The 22,546-nt window shown below is 38.5% G+C and overlaps 1 protein-coding gene across 4 annotated transcripts in view; it reads left to right on the forward strand.

Annotated features, from left to right (window-relative positions):
* The window catches only part of LOC103177943 (WD repeat containing planar cell polarity effector), a 98,299-nt gene that overhangs the window by 33,830 nt on the left and 41,923 nt on the right, over positions 1-22,546 (forward strand). For 3 of the 4 annotated variants that reach the window (XM_007892344.2, XM_007892345.2, XM_007892346.2), the window contains 8 exons: positions 520-604; positions 844-888; positions 2,690-2,740; positions 3,305-3,375; positions 3,629-3,688; positions 10,522-10,636; positions 13,221-13,354; positions 18,322-18,513. In XM_007892344.2, the coding sequence (XP_007890535.2) occupies positions 544-604; positions 844-888; positions 2,690-2,740; positions 3,305-3,375; positions 3,629-3,688; positions 10,522-10,636; positions 13,221-13,354; positions 18,322-18,513 (729 nt within the window). In that variant the 5' untranslated portion in view covers positions 520-543. The remainder of the gene's footprint in view (positions 1-519; positions 605-843; positions 889-2,689; positions 2,741-3,304; positions 3,376-3,628; positions 3,689-10,521; positions 10,637-13,220; positions 13,355-18,321; positions 18,514-22,546) is intronic. The other variant, XM_007892347.2, reaches the window with a different exon arrangement.

The raw sequence follows: 22,546 nt of genomic DNA on the forward strand, positions 1-22,546 counted from the left end.
ACGCTTCACAGAATATACTGTAAAGTGAACTGACTATATTTTGAGGGCAAAACTCTATACTGTAAAGTGTAGTGACTGTGTATTTTTGGGCGAACAAAAATTGTGATGAAGGATCACGCCCCAAATATAAACCAGCATTTTTGTTTCAGCTATAGATGTCCAGCACTTTCTTGTAGGTGGCTGTTATTTTGTATTTTATTTTCTACCAGGTTAAAGTGAGAAGTGTAAAATACTACAACAGGGTTTGTACAATGTGTTTCTCAATTATCATCTTCTTCCAAATGGACCATGGCACGTAGTGACCCGTCCTTTGGGACAGAGGAAATAGTTGGTCTTTCCTGCTTGATACCCTTGGCCGTTGTATATGCTAGTGGTCCCCAGATTATTGGCAGATTTTACTCTTACAATATCACCGACTAATGATGATTAATTTGTAATTTCACTTCCCATAGCTGTTAGTTTTATCATTAAAGGAAGCTAATTAATTTCCACTTGTTGGACTTATTCTTGCTTTGACAGAGCTAAGTTTCCATCTGCCATCAGATGTCTTTCTGCTTGACCGAGCTGCACCTGTGGTCCATGAGGAATACCTTACACGTCAAAGGTAATACTGGTAGTAGTATTATTATGGTAACCTGATTGTTTCTTTTCTCTCTTGCTCTCCATTTTTACATTATTTATCATAGTATATCTGTGTGTAAAACATACATTTGCCATAATGTTTAATTTTTTTCATTCTTATTAGCATAATTGAATAATCTCTTTTAGAAAGAACACAATTATATTTCGTCTTTTACACAAAACCCAGAAAATAATTTGTCTTATCTCCTGTCTCAACCATAGATACAGACATTGGCACCTATCAGTACTACGATAAAGGAGAGGCAGGTAAGATTTGATGATATGTTGATGTGTTGATTACTTTGCTAAACTTGCAAAATATCCATCCAACAGTCAGTCAGACAACTGTTAAGGTTATGCATTAATGCACCAGAATTCCAGTAGAGGGCACCAAATCACATTATCCCTGAGATAAGTACCATGTATATATAACTAGCTGTACCTGTTGCAGCTACACTTGCAACCAAAGGATCCAATACGCAATGCAGATTTCAGTATTATTATACTTTATATTATATTACTATACTTTATATTATTATTCAACTTTACATTGTACTATTATACATTATATTATTATACTTTATATAACAATAGGAGATCACCCCCAAAATATATGCCCAGGACACTCTAGAGGAATTTGTGATTTTCTCTGTTACTACTTTGTTGCAGAATACATATGTACATCATATTTTGGGGCTTAATTAAAGCAATTTTTAAATATAGCTCATCAATGATCGGAGAGCCCCAAAAGAAAATATGCCAATGACATTCTCGCAATGCAAGACCTTTCCGATGAGGTATAAATCATGTTTCTACGACAATCGATTATTGAGTTCTTGGCCAACAGACATAGATGTCTACTAATGAAATGACAGACGCACAGATGTCTACTAATGAAATGACAAATCGTCTTTATTAGTATAGAAGAAGACTAGCTGTACTCATTGCAGCTCCGCTTGCAACCAAAGGATCCAATAAGGAATGTAGATTGACACACAGACAGACACACAGCTGGGAGGACTCCTGTGGGAGGATTCCTTTTGGAAGGACTCATTGGGTGGACTCCTGGTTGGGAGGATACCTGTTGGGAGGACCGCTGTTGGGAGGTTTCCTTGTTGGAGTGCATACAAGTGTGATGAGTTTATTTAGGTCATAGCTTTCCTCTGCGCTAACTTTGTTGAAGAATATTATTAGTATAGATATATCTCTAGAAGGGTGTGTGATTTCCTCTGTTGCAACTTTGTTGCATACCTCATATTTTGGGGCTTAATTAAAGAATTTTTTAAATATAGTTCATCAATGATAGGAGATCCCTGGAAAAAAATATATGCCCATGACACTCTCCCATGCAAGATCTTTCCGATGAGACATGAATCATGTCTCTACATCAATCGGTTATTGCGTTCTTGGCGGACAGACACACAGACGAACATTTTGTCTTTATTCGTATAGAAGAAGATATAATTGTTTGAGTCTATAGCTACTTTTTTTAATTAGGCTTTAATAAGGTTCAATTCCAGGGCGAACGAAAGCTTAGGCAAGTTTCCTTACTCCACATACCTCTGTTTGCCTCGTAGTAAGTAGGAATCCGGTTGTTAGTCGATTGGCGGATCCCTCCCCAAAAAATAATAAACAATTGGTCACTCAATCCACGACTGTTTGTGGAACACGGCTGTGCACACAAAATACACAGTCACTACATTTTACAATATATTCTGTGAAGCGCTTTAAAACATCTCAACGAAGTGGTAAGGAGCTACATCAAAGGCAAATGCAAGAATTAAATGTGTTAATCCTGGGATTCTGTTTATCGGTCGGGGGAGTTGTTCCTGCTAAAATTACTTCCAGTCTGAGGGTAAGGAGTGGTAATAATATATTATCTTCACAATGTTGATGATAGATATGCTCTGTTTCTGATCTATATTTAATTTCCGTGCATTACATCATTTGATGCTTTACAGTCCGTTTCGGGCTTGGAAGACCTTTTTTAATGATGGGTTGTTATACCTCTATCATTTTGTTCAAACAATAATTTTAATTTCATTTTCCTCATTTTAAATTTCTTTAGTGTCCCCAGCAGACTATTGCTACCTAGAAGAGAAGCAACATATGACAGAATGTGAGTACCAGTGAGTCCCACAGAATACCATCCAAACTCTTGATACTTGATGACTTAAATGTTGTCTCTGTTTTGGGTCGACAAATATGCTCCCAAATGTAGTCTGTCCTAAGTAATCTTAATATCACATGTTATACTACATGACTGTGGGTGCACGTTGATTTATACGACTGCAGTGGAAAGAGAAGTTCATTTTATTCTTATACGTCTTTAACTTAACAAAGTTGAATAACAATCTAGATTCTGAATGCAGCATGAGTTGCATTGTACTTGATTAAAAAAGAATTTCCAAATATAAATCTATTTTATTCTTTAGCAAGTCACCTATCTTGCAGAAAGACTTTTAATGTCACAACATAGTATTCTTTTGATCGATGATATCACTCTTAATGTGTTCCTAAATACTCAATTCAAGGCCAGACTATCTACTGGTAATGTTATAATAAAATTCTTAGCATCGCACAACATATTATATCATGAAAACAAGCTGCAACTTTCTAAATGGGAACATTGTTCCTTTTTGTTATTGTAATAAATAAGTTGTGCTCAAATTTCTTTTGTCAGCTCGTGAATACTTATGGACACCTAAGAATAGACGTCCAGATAAACTTCGAGACACCCTCAAGGAGTTTGAGGTACCTTTCAAGTTCCGAGGTTGACAGTAAACAATTATGCTTCTTTATTCACTTTTCAACAGCTTTAATTTTTGAAAAGGACTAGCCTGCACAAAGATCATAACTAGCCTCTTGTGCAATGGCATGTTCTGAAACAGTCACAGCTTTGTTTTCAAAGCATGCTAATCTCTTCTGATTGGAAATCAGAAACACTTTAACCAGCGGTGACAATGTGTGCATCTGACATGGCCGTCTGTGTTTTGTTATCTTTCAGGAGCTGCTGCAGTGTAGCCGCTGTATACTTAGTAAATGGAAGAACAAGAACTTTTGTCAGGTGAATGCTGCAACAAAGAACTTGGGTTGTTGATTTAATTGAGCTGAACAGCTTTTCAGGACTTGGCCTTGCAGTATATAAATGGTACACGTGGCATACAACATATCGGGATGTGTTTTGTCATTTCAGATCAAGTCAGTTATACAAAATAAATTAAGTATATGGTACACAAAGTGCTATTTTGAAGATGAGTATGTATATACTTTAAATCTTTTAGTGAAGCATTAAAAAGTTTAAAGTTAATACTAAAGCATTTATTCTAAATACTAGAACGCTAATAGCTGTTCATTTCAGAATGTAAGCGTTAGATGTTGAGAAACTCCAAATACAAAATTGTTTTAAGGCATGGGAATCAAAGATATATGCAATAGAATTAAAGCTATTTTACCTTACTGTGTTTCATCAAGACATGAATCGAACAATATTGACTGAACAAGGAAAAATAATAGCATCTGGCCATTTGTTTACAAATTATTCTTGGTTTTATTTCGCTAAACAACAAATAAAATTGAGAAGTAATTGTGTAAGTGTTAAAGTTTCAATTGGGTTGGGTTTGGATGGGTTCAATCTTTTAATTTTGAACAAATCGATAATTACCTTTAATTATTGTTGTTTTAAGGAGTCCTGTTTTGAGGAGTCCTGTAGCTCAGTGGTTAGAGAACTCGCTTTGCAAGCGAGAGACCTGAGTTCAGTTTCAGGCAGGATGAAACCTTGGGCAAGTTTCCTTACTCCACACACCTAATAATAATCCCTCCAAAAAACAAAACAATAATAAATTGGTCATTTTCAATCTACGACTGTGTGTGGGACATTGCTGTGCGCAATTGGCTGCCGCGTTCGCCCACAAATATACAGTCAATTCACTTTACAGTGTGTTCTGTGAAGAGCTTTGGGACGTCCTCCCGACGTGAAAAGCGCTATATCAAATGCAAGGATTATTATTATTAAGATTAAGTTATCACAAATTGTAAGTTTTCTATAAAGGTAATGTTAGTTGAGATTTAAGGTGCATTTTTCTACATGTTTTTGGATTGATAATTTTACTCAAAAATTGAAAAATGTAACTGAACAACTGACACTTAAATGTTGAGGGAAAAAACAGCTCTAAAATGATTTAAATTATTGTTTCCATAATCACTTATCAGTCTCCCAAAATGCACTCCAATGCAATACTCCGCTGTAGAGGTGTTGTCTTAGTCGAGATATTAAACCAAAGTCCTATTTCCCTGTTCAGATAGACATTAAAGATTCTATAGTACTGTTCGAAGAAAGAAGGAAATTTCTCCCCAGTGTCGTGGCCACAATCCTCCAAATAAAATTGGTCATTCACTTCATGGTTGATTGTGGGACATAGCTGTGCTTAAAATAGCAGCCACTTTTTCGACAAAGATTGTTAGTTTACATTCATTAGATGAATCTTAATACATCCATTTATACAAAAAACCTGTACAGAACTTGAGCACGTTTTTACAAATGTGTATTGTAATAATGTTTCAGGGGTTTGCAATTGATTTGCAGCTTAGGACCAAATTAGTTTTATTGTAGTTTGATCTAGAAGATGATAAATAAATAGGAGTCATTCAAGATTCAAAATACTTCAGAGCTAAGACAATTGTATCAAAAAGGGATTCTTAATTACATTTTCCCAGGAACAATTCACTATTTAATATTCTACTGTAGTTAAGGAATTTTTAAACATTAGCATTAGATAACATTTTTATAGCTTCAACTTTACTTTGTTTTAGATTTTTCTAATTAAATAGAAAGAGCAGTTTCTGTATGTACTGTAGATTATATAGCTATGGAGAAAGTGGCATTACGGTGATAATTATATTGACCAAATATGTGGTCAAAACCAGTCATTAGTTAGGGGTGGACACCCCCTCACCTCAGACATCTCAATGATGTGATAATAATAATAATAATAATGATACTTGCATTTGATATTGCACCTTGTCGCATCTTTGAGACGTCTCAAGGTGCTTCACAGAATATACTGTAAAGTGAATTGACTGTACATTTTGTGGGTGAAACACAATAGCCGGTTGCGCACAAATTAAGGTAAGGTGCTATATCAAATGCATGGTTTATTATTATGAGAAATACATTGACAACTTTTAATTGCTTAGTTGGTTGATGTGATAATTATCACTTGTGATACTGTACTACAAATTTGACCCCATAAGACTTAAATAAAGGATTGACCAAAATAGACTGTGGTTAAGATAATGTTGTCACATTACAATTTTTCGCAAAGTTTAGAGTGAAACCTGAGTAAATAAATAATAATCCCCCCTTTCATTTGATATAGGGCCTTATCACGTCTTCGAGACGTCTCAAAGCGCTTCACAGAATATACTGTAAAATGTAATGATTGTGTATTTTGTGGGTGAAGCATTATTATTAGTTACAATAAGACAGTAGAGTTTTTTTAATATCCCTATAAAGATTGAGTGAGTGATAAAAGGGCAGAGTCTATAAGATCATAAGACGTACTGCTGGACGAAAAAAGATCAAGGTCCATCTAGTTTCCCTTCCACCTTCCTGGTGATCACATGCACATATGTTTCAAACTACCTATGTACTATATCCCATAATGTTATTTCTCAAAAGAAACTTATCTAATCTGTGTTTGAAAGAATCAACACTTCCTGCTTCAACCATATCCCTAGGGAGCGTGTTCCACAGGTTCACTGTTCGCTTACTGAAATAGTGTTTGCGTAGATTCGTTCTGAATTTACCCCCCTTCAATCGCAGGCCGTGTCCTCTGGTTTTACTATTCTGGACAAGTTGAAACAGCCTGTCATGATCTATATTGTCTTGCTCTTTTAGAATCTTAAAGACAGCAATCATGCCGCCTATCACCCTTCTCTTTTCCAGCATGATCATGTCCAATTTACTTAGTCACTCCTCATGGTCCAGTCCTTCCATTCCCTCAATCATTTTGGTTGCCCTCCTCTGTACCTTCTCAATTTCTCCAATATCCTTTTTGTGCTGCAGTAACCAGATCTGGACACTGTACTCTAAGTATAGTCTCACCAATGATTTACACAGTGGCAGGATTACCCCACCATTTTGGCTTGCTATTGATCTTTTGATAATAATAATAATACTTCCATTTGATATAGCGCTTTTCATGTCTTCTAGATGTCTCAAAGCACTTCACAGTCTATTCTGTGAAGTGAATTGACAATATATTTGTGGGCGAAACGCGGCAGCCAATTGTTGGCTGTGTTCCACAAACAGTCGTGGATTGAAGTGACCAATAGTTCTCCAAGGGTGTGGACTATAGTTTTTTATCTGTTCCTTGCCAAACACTGCTGTTTGAATTTAAAAATGCTCGTTCGGGAATAACTATCCCTCAGTAAGTAAGAAACAGAAGTCCAGAGTCTAATTCTGTTTGCACTGCCCAAATAATTAGTTTCTAATCTTGTAACATGACGCTTTTTAATATTAATATTAGTTTCTTATTTTAAATGGCTCTCTCTCTGGACAATGCGAATGGGATTCAGAATGAGGATTCGGATTGATACATCCCAACATCTAGTTTGCTTTACTCACTGCCACAGAACATTGTTGGGAGAGTTTCAATTTATTATCAATCAGTAATGTTTTACCTCTGTTACCATCCTTTAATTCTACCCAAAGTGGTTCTGTGTCTGCCCTTTCTTTTTTTATATCCTCTCTTACTTGTGTCTCAATAATGGAGTTTATATATAGTACCACACCACCTCCTCTTCTCCCGATAGAGTCCCACCTAAACAGTTTATAACCTTCCAGATGCTTATCCTATTGATTGGATTCATTCCACCATGTCTCTGTTATGCTAATGATGTCCAATCTATCACCCCCTACAAGACCTTCCAGATCATGCATTGTGTTTGTCAGACTTCTTGCACTAATGCAAGTACAGCTCCATTGTTTTTTGTCTTTCCCATTTATTTTATAAGCATTTTTTGTTTCTTTTTCACCAAACTTTGGCATTAGACCCATTATACTAGTACCCCTTAAGGTTTTCCCTAATCGGTTCGGGTGCTTACTTACACCTACCGTAACCACCCATGCCTAGTTTAAGCACTCCCTAACTAAACTATCTATCCTACCTGCCAACACCTCCACCCTCTTTTGTTTAGGTGGAGCCCATCTGGTCTGTAAAGATGTCCCCTATTCCAAAAGGTGCTCCATTGTTTGTGGAAACGAAAGCCCTGCACTAATGATTTAGCCACGCATTAGTCTGCCTAATTACCCTCTGTCTTTCCTCACTAGCACATGGTACGGGTAGTATTTCAGAAAATACTACACTTGAAGTCTTTACCTTTAGCTTCCTTCCCAATGCTCTAAATTTAGCACCAAGGATCTCTGGTCTACTTCTATCTATGTTTTTTGGTTCCTCACCTGCTTCCTGTAGCATTTGGTCAACCCGGGGTGTCAGATCCTCAACCTGTGCACCCGGTAGGCAACTTACCATTCTATTTTCTGGGTCTAGTTTGCACAGAATGCAATCTGTGAACCGAATAGTTGAATCCGTTAATATCGCAACTTGTCTTCTACTCTTTCTCTTCCTCCCTCCTTCCCTGGCAGGCTGCTCCCTTGCCTGTCTCAGACATCACTTGGGTTTCCATATAATCTCTCTCCAGAGGAGAGAAACTATTGGAGAGCACTAGGGATGCCCGCTCCTCCTCCATTAGCCAACCACGACTTATGGCCGCTTTCCTAACAGAGATCCAATCCTTTCCTCTAAGTACCGGGGACTCCTCTCCTACTATGCCCCTAGCAAGGTCTGCTCTAATATGTTATTTATAAACACTTCTCCATCCCTAATACTTTGGTGCGTGGCCAATTGCTTACTAAGGCTGACCACTTCAGCCTCGAGTGAATCTATCAGCTTACAGTTAGTGCAGATGAATCCATTCAAAACCTGGGCCTGGAAGACAAACATCGCATAACTTCTGCAATGCACAAAGTATTCAATTGTTGTATACATTATATGAGAAAATAAAGTTTTCTTACCTGCACCTTATTCCCCCTCTCACCAAATTCCTTAACACAATTCTCACTAAGTTCCCTCCTCACTCTGCTGGGCTCTCTACTCGAGTAATATGGCAGGTTCTGAATCGTCTTCAAGGAGCAGGTTTGGTGAGCCAAAAAGCCTTTTTTTGTTTCTTGCTTTCTTATGTTTTTCTTATGTTTCTTATGTTTTTCTTATGTCCATAGGCTGGACTATGGGAACTCTCTCCTCGCCGGCCTTCCCGGCACCTCCCTCCACAAGCTGCAGGTCATTCAGAACTCTGCAGCTCGTGTACTGTCCCACACCCGGCTTTGGGACCACATCACTCCCACCCTCGCTCGCCTCCACTGGCTTCCCATCCCCCAGAGGATCGAATTCAAGATCCTCATCCTCACCTACAAGGCCATTCACGGCCTTGCTCCCTCCTACCTCTCCGACCTACTATCCCCCTACCTACCTGCCCGTACCCTCCGTTCCTCTGACTCCGGACTGCTCCACATCCCCCGCCCCAACCGCCCTACCATCGGTAGCCGGGCCTTCAGCCTCTCAGCCCCTCGGCTCTGGAACTCTATCCCCCAGTGCCTTCGCCGCCTCCTCCCTTTCCTCCTTCAAGGCCGGTCTCAAGTCCTTTCTCTTTGACCGAGCCTTCAGCTCCCCTCTCAACTCTCTACCCCCTCCTCACTCCCTCCCTCCCTTCCCTCCCTCACCCTGACCATTTCCCCCCTGCTCTGGTCCTGACCCAACTGTACAGCGCCTTGGGACGTCCTCCCGACGTGAAAGGTGCTCTATAAATGGAATCTTGTTCTTGTTGTTGTTGTTTTCATTGTTTTTGAAATGGGTTTGAAAGCAGCCTAGACTGACAGAGTAATACATAGTAATACATAGTCCCACTCTCTGCTGGTTCTATTGATAACAGGTAAAATGAGTTTCTGAAGTGACAACCTGGTGTGTGCAAGTCCACAGCAGAAATGGTACCTATGCTTTTGAATGAATTAACATGAAACTTAAATTTAACAATGAAAGCTCTCAACTATTGCTTCATGGAAGTAATGATTCTTACAGGAGAATTCATGAACCAAGAAACACCAAATTTGAAAAATCCACCGTTCCACCTTTCTGCCCAGCGGTGTTTTCCTCCTACTTTTGCTATCTCATGCACTAACATTAAACACAAATAAACCATTAAAAAGGTTCATGGGTGAGTTATTAAATGCCTTTCATCTGATGCTTAGTGACATTGGGAAAAGTTCTCAGAATCTGGCATTGGTGAAAGTAAAATAAAACATTGATTTCAAACTTCATCAGACATTGCTGCATACTTGAGTTCCTTTCTGCAGTTCAAGGACAACAGTTTAACAATTATGCCTTGAAAAGTAAATAATATTTGTAGTTTTATAACCTTGTCAATGTTTGTTTCACTGTTGAGATATTGTTCTCAGATTCTGTGTCAGGGAAATGCCTGAATTATCAGAAAGATCTCAGAAAATCCAGAAAATTTGCTTGTGTTAGCACACTGTAATTTTCAGCAGAGGAAACCTAATTAGTTAAATAATACAGGGGATTTTTATTATATCCTTGAGGGAATCAAATGTGTGTGTCTGTGTGGGGGGAAGAGAAGTGGACTGTTTGAGTCCGTAATATCGTAGGTCTTTAGAAGGAACTGGATTTAAGGAGCAAAATGGACTTTTCTTATTTCATGCATTCTTCACGCAGCCTTGAAAGAAAATCACGTAGGTCATTTTAAAAATGTTCAACATTATTTAGAATGTACCTTGCAGTCTTATGTTTTCGTGGGATACAATTGTAATGTACTTTTCTATTTCAGCTTTTTTTTGGTTCAGGTGTGTTGGTGTCAATAAGCCTTTCTGGGCCACATCTGGAGAAAGTCACAATTGACAGGACCCTAGTGGGAAGGCTCATCGCTGACACCATCACTGATGGTAATTGCACCCATGTGTGAATCAAATGACTAAATTAACAATGACGCATGAAAATTGGTGTGGCAACAAGTGACTAATTACTCCCACTGGGGACTTGAAAGAGCAACAAGTAATTAATTACATGTATTGTTAGATCTTCCGCCCTTGAGATTATAAATTATTAATATGCCTTTTTTCTAGATAAGAGTTTGCTGTCATTTATTTTTAATGTTTTTAATCCTATTTCTATAAGTTTTAATAATTTTGTTCGACCCTGAGCTGTCCTTTCTCCCTCACATCCGCACCACAACTGGCACCGCCTTCCATCACCTCCGGAATATCGCCAGACTACGCCATTACCTCACCCCTCACGCTGCTGAAACCCTGGTTCACGCCTTTGTCACCTCAAGGCTGGACTATGGGAACTCTCTCCTCGCCGGCCTTCCCGCCACCTCCCTCCACAAGCTGCAGGTCATTCAGAACTCTGCAGCTCGTGTACTGTCCCGCACCAGGCTTCGGGACCACATCACTCCCACCCTCGCTCGCCTCCACTGGCTCCCCATCCCCCAGAGGATCGAATTCAAGATCCTCATCCTCACCTACAAGGCCATTCACGGCCTTGCTCCCTCCTACCTCTCCAACCTACTATCCCCCTACCTACCTGCCCGTACCCTCCGTTCCTCTGGCTCCGGTCTGCTCCACGTCCCCCGCCCCAACCGCCCTACCATCGGTGGTCGGGCCTTCAGCCTCTCAGCCCCAGGCTCTGGAACTCTATCCCCCAGTGCCTTCGCCTTGCTTCCTCCCTTTCCTCCTTCAAGGCCGGTCTCAAAACCTTACTCTTTGACCGTGCCTTCAGCTCCCCTCTCGACTCTCTTCCCCCTCCTCGCTCCCTCCCTTCCCTCCCCTCACCCTGACCATTTCCCCCCTCCTCGCTCCCTCCCTTCCCTCCCCTCACCCTGACCATGTCCCCCCTGCTCGGGTCATGACCCAACTGTGCAGGGCCTTGGGACGTCCTCCTGACGTGAAAGGCGCTTTATAAATGGAATCTTGTTGTTGTTGTTGTATCCCTTTATCAAAATCTACTGTGAGGCTAATGTACCATTTATGTAGGAAACCTTAATAAAGAACTGTGTAGCATTTGAATCTTTAAATCTAATATATATAGAAATTATTATATCTGAATTAATATTTTACTCAGTCATTAGATGTCATGTGAAGTAATTAAGACTCGAACAATTTAAAACCAATCCAATTTATAACTTTATGGAGAAGGGTTTCCTAAATATGAAGTTCAGTTTCATTTACAAAATATTTTTCTTAAAATCTAACTGTAAAACATTAGAATGTAGTGCCATTTGAAGTGAAGAGACAATTTGGAAGAACAAAAGTTAATCCTCCCTCTTTCAAGAGTTGATTTGGATTATTATCTGCCATTTTAATTTACAGATGTATTTATAGCGCAACGATTTTGTATTTCAGAAAGTTTATTCAAACGCAATTTGGATTCTTTCACAATATGCTAAGGCCCTCATACATGCCTTCATTACATCTAGGCTCGGCTATGCCAATTATCTCCTTGTCGGTCTCCCCAACTCTGCAGCTCATGTCCTCTCCTGCACCAGGCTTCATGACTCCATCACACCCACCCTCGCCCGGCTCCACTGGCTCCCTCAGAGGATTGAGTTCAAAATCCTCGTCCTCACCTTCAAGGCCCTCTACTACCTCTCTGACCTGCTAACCCCTTGTCAACCTGTCCACTCCCTCCGCTCAGCAGGCTCTGGCCTGCTCCATTTCCCCCGCCCAGTCTGCCCCACCATAGGCGGTCGGGCCTGCAGTCTCTCTGGCCCCACCTTCTGGAACTCCATTCCAAATTCCCTTCACTTCGCTCACTTCCTTGCCTCCTTTAAGGTACACCTCAAGACCCTCCTTTTCGACCGTGCCTTCGGCCATTTTCCTACCCTCGCTGCCCTCCACCCTCCCTGATCCCAACGCCCCCACTCATGTCCTAATCCCTGACTGTTCAGTGCCTTGGGATGTCCTCCTGAAGTGAAAAGCGCTTTACAAATATAATGTTGTATTGTACTGTATATCTGTTCCTATATTTAACTTGTAAAGTTGCACATTGGAGGTTATGTTGCTTGCATTGCCAGGTACAGCAATTATTTTTGCAGGCTTTTAATGGGAAATCCCATTGCAAGTTCACATGGAAAGGTTTTGACATCTAGAAAACAGTGCATGATAAATCACTATTGTAGTAAATTGATCTGTTGTAGATTTACAGTTTGGGATTCCCATTCCAACTCCCATCATTTACAAAAAAGTAGTAGTGAAACATTATCACTATTATCACCAGCTTGGAATGCACATAAATGGGAAAAATAGAATGTCTATCCGCCTGTATTTCTTTTTCACTACAGTGAGCAGCTTAAGAGTTTTAAGTATCCTCAACAATATTGTCATTAAAATGGGAAACATACAGTCAATTTTATAGGTCTGTTAGTAATAAAAAAAAGGATATTTAAATTTTATAAAGTAGTTTGAAACAATGAAATTGGCAGAATATTAATTCATCTTGTGTGTTTTATATTTCGGGGATTTTATTTAGCTGTGCTTGCAGACAATTTTCTCATCTTGGCTTTTTTGGAGAACAGCAAACTCTGCTTTGTCCAATTTACAAAGAAATCCGGCTCCCCAGATATCAGCAGAAGAGTGGAAAAGCTTTCTTCTTCAGACCTTAAGGTACCTTTATTTCTTCCAGGGCATTGTGCTGGTAATTACTAGCAGAAAGTTGTGTTTTCCTTGTGTGTTTATTCTTCCCAAGCCTTTTCAATTGACAAATTATCTGCCCGTGAAAAATGACTGGGACTGGATCTGGGAGTTTCATACTTTCCAAAATGCATTGATCTCCCCTCACCCAATGTTAACCTACTTCAAACCCTGAGCACAAATCAATCTTTCTGCTCCTTTGACAGAATTAGCCTGAAATGTATATTTGTTGTTTTTTTTGTTTCAATCTGTCAACAAGTTTAGGCTTTCCTGGTGTATTCACCAAACTGAAACTTTGTATTGATTTGGGTCTCCTATGTATCCACCACACAAGGCTTGACATTGTTTTTATGCCTTTCAAGGAACTTTTACCTTGAAGCCAGGATGCCTACGATCAATTTACCTCACTCACAGGGAGTTAATCTTTATCATTAGGTTTGTGGTTTCCAACCTAAAAAGAACCACAACCAATCCATGTCATTGACAGCTCGTACAAGCACAGGTATTCCACATCAAAACTGATTGTATTCTTACAATTGGCTTCAATGTCATTGGACAAGGAAGGGTACGTATCAACTCTTTTGGTCAGCCAGATGTCTGACACATGCAGAAACCCATTGCCATGCTTAATTTACCATTTTATCATTAAATATTAGCTCCTGATCATTTGTCTCCAATCTTTGGTGAAATTAAGTGTGGAGTCCTGCCTGTAGTGTATTGGTTAGAGCACTTGTCTCACAAGCGAGAAGACCCAGATTTGATTCCCGAGTAGTGTGAAACCTTAGGCAAGTTTCCTTACTCCACACGCCTCGGCTTACCTCGCAGTAAGTAGGAACCCGGTTGTTAGTCGATTGGCAGATCGCTTTCCAGGGGTAATAGTCCCTTTAAAACAAAAAATAATAATAATGGTCTCTCAATCCACTGTTCTTTGCAATTGGCTGCTGCAATTCCTCCACTATATAAAAAGTGAATTCACTTTACAGTATATTCTGTGAAGGGCTTTGAGATGTCTCAATGCATGATACGCCATTATGTCAAATGCAAGGATTATTATTATTATTAAGTGTTTGTGTGGATGTTGAGTGAAGGTAATATTGGGCCAGTTCTGATACCCACTTTGGCTGCCAACTGTCTAAATTCACACAATGAAGGCCATCTGGGTGGGGCTTGGCAAGGTCTGTTCAATTATATCCTCGTGTGTGTTAATGTCTCCATTTATAGAGAATAGGGTTTCACTATCTACTGTTGATCCATTTATTTCGATATAACTTGTTTTCTTGAATGGATAGGATAACATTTGTTTAAATATATAGTTTTACAGTCAACATTCATCATATAACCAGGGCCTTTAACTTTTTTAGGTGAATGTTTCCTGTGAACAAAACTAAAAACAAAAACTAAACTAAACTAAAAAAACAAAACTAAAATTCTTTGAGTGCATATCTTTCTTGTAGTTGCTCAATAAGGTTTACGTGCCTTAATAATGAGTAAACACCATTGACTGCTTTTGATGTTGATTAAAACCAGAGTTCATACATGGCTTTCTACAGTGCCATCTGCAGGTTTTAGTTTCGCTACCTAGGTGACACAATAATGAGGCAATGCTAATCTTACCTCAAGTAGCTTTTACTGAATCTCTCTTGCTGTGAGACTAAGAGCAAGAAGCAGCAGTGATATTTTACCAATGCCTGAACCCACTTGTTCGTTGACTTAAATTATAATTCATGTACCATGATTTGTGGAATTGGATTGTGAGGTTCCTTTACTGTTAGCTTTTCTTTATGTTTAGAGATTGGTTGTGTAATTATTAATTATTTAGAGTATAATTTTACAGACTGCTGTATATTCTTGAAATATTACATGCTTAATTTGTCACAAATGTAACTTGTGATTTAGATATACTGCTATTTCAATAACCTCCCAAGACTTATATACAGTAAACTCCTGATAACTCCTCACTCCAAGGGAACAGGGCTCAGTAGCGAGTTATCTGGAGTGACGAGTTTGTCGATTTATAAATACATAAATAAATCTGGCTGGGATATTGACAGCATGATGATTTAAATCGTAGTGGCAAGTTAAGCTAGGGTTGAGTTATCAGCAGTTTACTGATTTTTAATTCTTATTTGATATATTTCAAAGTGACACTTATATTTAGTGTCTTCATCTAAAACAACAAAAAATGCTATTCCTAAACTCAAATAATGGAAATGGGACCTGGGCAGATTTTTCCCTGTGCCTGTATAACTCCTTGCATCAAAGATTACTAGCTGAGACAACTGCGTTTATAAGTCCTGAAAAGAGAAAGCTTTGTGGCTTCAGGCTATTTCTTTTATTAAAAAAGACCAAGTACTTGTAACTTACTAGTTTTGGAGTCAACAACAACAACTTGTATTTATATAGCGTCCTTCACACAGGATAGGGTCTCGGAGCATCTCTTTAATTTCGAGGGAATGTGGAATCTAACTTAATTCGAAGAACGATGGCCACTGCATTTAACAAGATGAGAAATGCAATTTAAAAGTTAATGACCATTACAATGGTCATACCAGGCTGCATACGCAGGCTAAGATATGGTTGAACTGATTGTCTGAGAATTGTTTTTTAAAAAAAGTAATCACGCAGCTTTTGTTTGTGTGGAGGAAAAGCCTCTACACAGCTGCACTGCAAAGCACACACTAGTCTAGTCATGTACAATTTTTACTATATTTCACCCACAAAATAGTCAGTCCACTTTACAATATATTCTCTGAAGCACTTTGAGTCGTCTCAACAACGTGATGAGACACTATATCAAATGCAAGGATTATAATTGTTATTACATATTTTCTTTATTTAATACGAAATTTCACCAGTGAGTAACTAAGACCAAGAAACAATATACTTAAATAATGTAGATCAGCATTTTTAATTGTTATTTGCAACCTGGCAAAATCGATGACCTTTGAAACGATGAAGATTGTAGCCTGTCTGAAAAATGATTGAATATTGAGAGTTCCACTGATCGCAAGAAGAGTGAGCTGTAGTATGATTGAGAAGCGGAGTACTGATTCATCTTGAGACAACAATGAGTAGATCTGAAGAAAACAGCAAAGGAAGGGATTAGTTTGCAAAGGTCTTGAGAGATTATTTTTTACAGGGATGTCAATATTATAATGTAAGTGAAGTAACATCCCAATGTACTTGTAATGTAATTGGTGTCCTATTTATTGCCTTTTAAAAGTCAGCTACTTGTGCTAAATGGCAGTTCCAGTTTACCAAAAATGGAGGCAAGACTACATGCAAAGGTGTGAGTGGAATTCCACAATAAGTTTTTATAAATGAGCAGTAGTGTTGAGGGTTGGAGACAGCTATCAAGAGCACCTTTTGAATGTTGTGCCTCTGTGATATGTGCTTTGCAGTGTCAGCTGTGTATGTTTCATGAGAGTCACTAGTGAGTTTAAACCCAGAACAAAATTGTTGTAAATCCATGAGAAGCTGTTTCTTTTGCAACCAGGTATAAATAGAACTGGCTTTGATCAGTGTTGATTTGCATCCAAAACTGCATTATCGATGAATACACTGTGTAAGGCTATCTAAATTTGCAAGCATTTATTCACATTTTCATATTAAAATCATCTTACATTTAATACTCCATCCTTCTGGCAATTTGAATAACGATGAATACTGTGTGGATAATATTTTAGTAAACTCGTTAGAGCTTTCCAAGATTACTTTGTCAATGTTATCTTGACATAATTATCTTTTTATGCTTTTAATAATTAAATCTTCACATTTTTAAAGGATCTGTAATATTCATTATTTTCTTTTTTAACTGAAGAATGTCAATGCATTATTGAACTTAGCTAATTGGTAGTGTGTGGAGATGCAATCAAGGTTAATCCTGCCACTGTGTCCGATATGTGGAAAGCTTATTGAACATCATTGTGTTAAGAAAATTCAAGCAATTGGGATAAAATCTGTGTAAAAATAGAACAGTGAAATGGCTTAGATAACAGGCACAGTATGATGAACTAAAAGTATTGAGGATTCTTGGCAGGTGGACAGCCTCAAAAGTTTTTAAATGTGCATTCAAGGTAACGGGGAAAGCAATAATATTATGACTGTGCAAATAGAGAAGGTCTGTGTTTAACTGCATAAATGCAGCATAGGATTTTCAGCATTAACCTTGTTATAATGGCCTGAGACAAGTGGTGAGATCACAATTTGGATGAGCGTGATTATTTGCTAAATACAATACATAAATGCAACGGGTTCTTAACACCCTGTGCACTCTGGCATTATCGCATTACTGGGTTCCTTTGTTGCTTCCCAGACAGGAATATAAAAGCAATCTATCCTATAGTGAAACTGGCTCCAGAAGCATTTCCCTGATAAGGGGACCCCCTGCCCTTCATGAGTGTCTGGTCCAGTGGGTTTAGCTGTATGGTTAATCCCCAGAAAGTGGTTTGATTATTGCTGACCAGCAATGGCGAAATGTTTTTTTCTCTCGCTATCAAACTCCTATTAATTCCTGGGTAGGAATCAGCACAATTTTTCGTGTGACATGCATGGCGATACGCTGTTCATGTTTTGCTATTATGCTTCCAGTCTTTTTTGGAGAAGGGTCAAAGAAAGTCATTTTAAATTTACTGGTAATATTAGAAGTAGATTGCAATATCTGAGTTTTTTTTCCCCTCCCAAAGCTTGTTAGAAGTTGTGTTTCTTTTCTAGCCATCTACATGCTAATTTCAGGTCAGTTTGGTATATTAAAGTCACTCGACCGGTCATCTCCATTTACTTGGGCTAGGTAGGTAAAATAAAATAGAACCAAGATAAAGCCTTTGCGGATGTGCAAATAAAGCACAAGATCTTTTTAGTTGTGCTGTCCGCAGTATTTCAGTGTTGCCAAGGCAAAGATACATTGCAACTTTTGAAGTGTTGATTTTATTTGCCTGTAGATATCTTATGTTGATTTGCCTGGACTTAGCGGCCGAAGACTAGAACATCGTTTGGCCATAAACTGTATGCAGGATATGGTGATCTGCTGGTGGAAAACAGCTAATGGAGATGCTTGGCCGTGGTCTCCAATCTCCAGCGAAAGTGACAGAGCCAATCTTGTGTTGTTGAATTGCATGAATAGCAGACTGGAGGTAAAATGTTTCATTAATGGTTGTGACAAAACTATAATGCATTATGTATGTTTCTTTTTTATCCCAGCCATTGTAGTACTTTTTTTTCATTCATATACTGCTTGGAATCAATAATAGTTAAGCTTTATTTCCTGTTTAACTAATGTGAAATAGGGATATTCCCATTACATAATTATTTTCTTTTTAACACATTGAAAAGGTTTCTCTATTCATCTTTAATTAAAGCCATGTTTGCGATTATGCGTGCCACTGTGTGAAATCAAACTAGCCATTTTGGTTAACATACGCTGAAATAAATCAAACCTTTTTTCCTTCAAAAACCCATAGGCTTCAATCACAGCAAGCTTATTGATATGTTTCCTTTGTTACATTTTCTATCTGCATGTTAAGCCAATTTTCTACTTGGAATGTAGCGTTTAAAACTATTATTTGTTCCAGTATGTGGTCTCTCTCTACCCTCAGGATTTCTCCTCGAAATGTCCACGCTAAGCATGGGTAAAATTGGAATATCTAATGATTTTGAAAACAAGGGGGTTTGCTTGCGTTTAAGGAGAAAAATAATTGAATGGTACTGGACATTGTCTCGTTGCATGAATGCAATTAGCCACCATGTACTTTGCTAGAATTAATGTGATTAAGAAGCACAGAGCACCTGCAGTCTAGTCACAGCGAAAAGAAGACCTGATTGAATAATATCACTTTTATATGACTAGTTTGTTTTCAGAAGTAACTAGCAATGTATAATGGACAGTTTGTCTGAAGTTGGCAAGACTCAACTTGCCTCCACATTACATAGATCCAACATGATATTGTAAACTTGATATCTGATACATTCTTACCACTGCCTGTTCAAAGAAATGTTTTGTAACATCTACCTTTAATTATTTTCACGGTGATCTTTTATGTGTGCCTTTTTGGTTGCTAACTTGCTGACCAGTGGAAATAATCTATTACTATTTATTTTACCACAGCACTTTATAAGCTTGAAGATCTCTTATCGGTTCACCCCCTTAATCTTCTCACTTCTAGCGAAAACAGTCCTAATTTCTCAAGTATCTTCATAACTGAAATCCTTTTCAGTGACGGGATGAAAGTTCAGTTGCAGCTCTTTTGGAGGTTCAGTAGTCAGCCTACTTATAACATTATAGCCTACATAGAGTCTACTATATTATGCCAGGGGTTTTCTTCAATGATAATATGCTATTTTAAGAAGTTATTCTTTCTTTGAACGAAAGAAAGATCTAAAGATCTAAATTTTTTCCATTCGACTGTGTCACTTACAGACTAATTTTACTACTTAACTGTGGCATTAAAATATTGGCTGTGATGCAAACTTTGTGTTTAATCGACCATATAAATACAAGTTTTTGTTCTGTTGTTGTGGACACTAGTGTATATTATGTAAACTCACATGAGTTAGTATCCTCAAATTGAACATTTACCCAGACTCCACTAGTTTTTCCAAATATTCCCATTCAGGATTCCTTAAGCTTATTTAACTGATTGTGAAGTTCACCAGATATATTTATTTTATATATTTATTACATATCTATCTATTTATATCATTGGGTGCTGCATTTTGCCCACAAAATACACAGTCACTCCACTTTATAATATATTCTGTGAAGCACTTTGAGACATCTGAATGACGTGATAAAGCGCTATATCAAATGCAAGGATTATTGATTTATTCATTATTATTATTATCTGTCAGGAAAGGGCAAAAGTTTAGGAAAGTTGCGACATGCCCAAAATAGGGAGTATTAACCCTCAGCAACTGTAACGACTACTGCTGGGTGGTACAATTTTTGTAACTTGGACCAACACCTGCCAAACTACCTGGCATATTGATAATCGCTGCATTAGAATAATCACTCCCTATTGCACATGGTCCCTATATTGCCAGACCCAAAATATCTTCCCACCCATTCTTTCCAGTGGCACCAGGAGGGAAGGGAGTGGAGGCATTTTGGGTGTATCGATACAGATATAGGGTGTGCAATAGAGAGAGGAACGTCACTCTCTTAGCCTTAGGGTATCCATCGGCAAAGCCTCACTTATGGTGAAATTCCGACATCCCACCCTACAGTCCAGCTGAATGATATTTCAGGAACTCTCCACATATTGTGGGTGTTCTCCAACAGTTGACTCTTCTAGTCTTGCTATGGCAGCTTGTGAACCATGACAACACTGGCACAACAGAGAACTGCTGCAACACACCCAGGATACTTAGGCCAGATCGAGGGCTGACCACAGACTTCCTGCCTCACTGTAATCCACACCTAGTATGTGTGCTGTGTAACACGAGAACCATGTGTGTTTGAGGATGTGTTTTAATTGAGAATAATTGTAACAATGATATTAAAAAAGCAAAAGATCAAATCCTAAGGCATTGTGATAGCTCGTGTTTTCTTCCCTAAAAACCGAAAGCTAATGATAAACATACACATCCTCAAATATACATATTAGGGATAATATCTGTAGCCATGAAGATACATGCTGTAGACCATTTTAGTAGATATTACAGTAGTTGGTGTAAACAATCGCAAGACTTAATGATAAACAGAGAAGAAGCGGTGATCCCTTTGCTTCAACACATTGTTCTTTACCTAATTAAACAGTAACTTCAAATTAAATAGTGCTTTTCACATAGGATAACGTAACACTTTTCACATAGGGTGACATATAACACATAGCACTGTAAGAAGAGAGGGAGTTTGTAGCCCTACAAATGTACCCAGTTTAAATAAAAATATTTTTTGGAAACTTCAGTCTTTCCCATAATAAGCAAATGTAGGGCTCAAGAGATTTAAACAGTTACAATTAAACCTCTAAATTTGTGCTGTTACAGTATCTATTTGTGTGGTCAGATGATTATTTGAGTCACAGATCAAGTTTTCTAGCTTCATTAACGTTCTTTTATTTAACCTTTTATGTTTGGAAAAAAATCACAAACGCCCTCCAGTTAGCATTACTCAGTGAGTCAGAAGTCTTTATTCTTTACAGCTCCATCCAGCTGACAGTTTTGGCCACTAAAGAATACCTTCAGATATTATCCATTCAGGAAAAAGGAAGATCAAAGCCTTTTGTCAAACGAAGTTCCACCTCCTTCCACAGCTAATCATCTGAATAAAAGTGCAACTAGAACAGGGTTCTCAGATCTTGGTCAGGCTTTTCCTGCGGATTATGCTTCCTTTCCCTGTGTTTCCTTTTTGTTCCCCCCTGCAGATTTTCGTATATATAAACATTAGTTAGAAAACCCCAAGAAGTTTAACATTTTTAGATATTTTGATTCACAAGATGTAAATACATTACGCCAGCCTGGCTTAGTTGGTAGCACTCTTGCCTCTGAATCAGAAGGTTTGTGGGTTCAATCCCCACGTCGGGACATGGAACTCCTATCATCTAAGCTGACACTCCAATGCAGTTCTGGGGGTGTGCTGTGTTGTTGGAGGTGCTGTCCTTTGGGTGAGATGTTAAACCAAGGTCTTGTCTGCCTGTTAAGATGGACGGTAAAGATTCCTCAGCATTATTCAAAACGAGAAGCGAGTTTCTCCTGGTATCCTGGCCAACAATCCCCAAATAAAATTGGTCATTCACTCCATGGCTGTTTGTGGGACATTGCTGGATGCAACTTGCCTGCAAACCATACAGTCACTAAACTTCACTGTATATTTTGTGAAGAGTTTTGGGACAGGCGTTCGCATGAAAACCGCTATACCAAAAATAAGGATTATTTTAATTACTGTACTAAGTTGTGTTTTTTACAGAAAAGGAGTCCTGTAGCTCAGTGGTTAGAGCACTCGCTTTGCAAGTGAGAGACCTGAGTTCAATTCCAGGCAGAGGGCGAAACCTTGGGCAAGTTTCCTTACTCCACACAGAGCCTAATAATAATCCCTCCAAAACCAAAAACAATAATAAATTGGTCATTTTCAATCTACGACTGTTTGTGGGACATTGCTGTGCGCAATTGGCTGCCGCGTTCACCCACAAATATACAGTCAATTCACTTTACAGTGTGTTCTGTGAAGCG

The sequence above is a fragment of the Callorhinchus milii genome, unplaced genomic scaffold (genome assembly GCF_018977255.1).
Source record: "Callorhinchus milii isolate IMCB2004 unplaced genomic scaffold, IMCB_Cmil_1.0 Scaffold3, whole genome shotgun sequence".
Classification (NCBI taxonomy): domain Eukaryota; kingdom Metazoa; phylum Chordata; class Chondrichthyes; order Chimaeriformes; family Callorhinchidae; genus Callorhinchus; species Callorhinchus milii.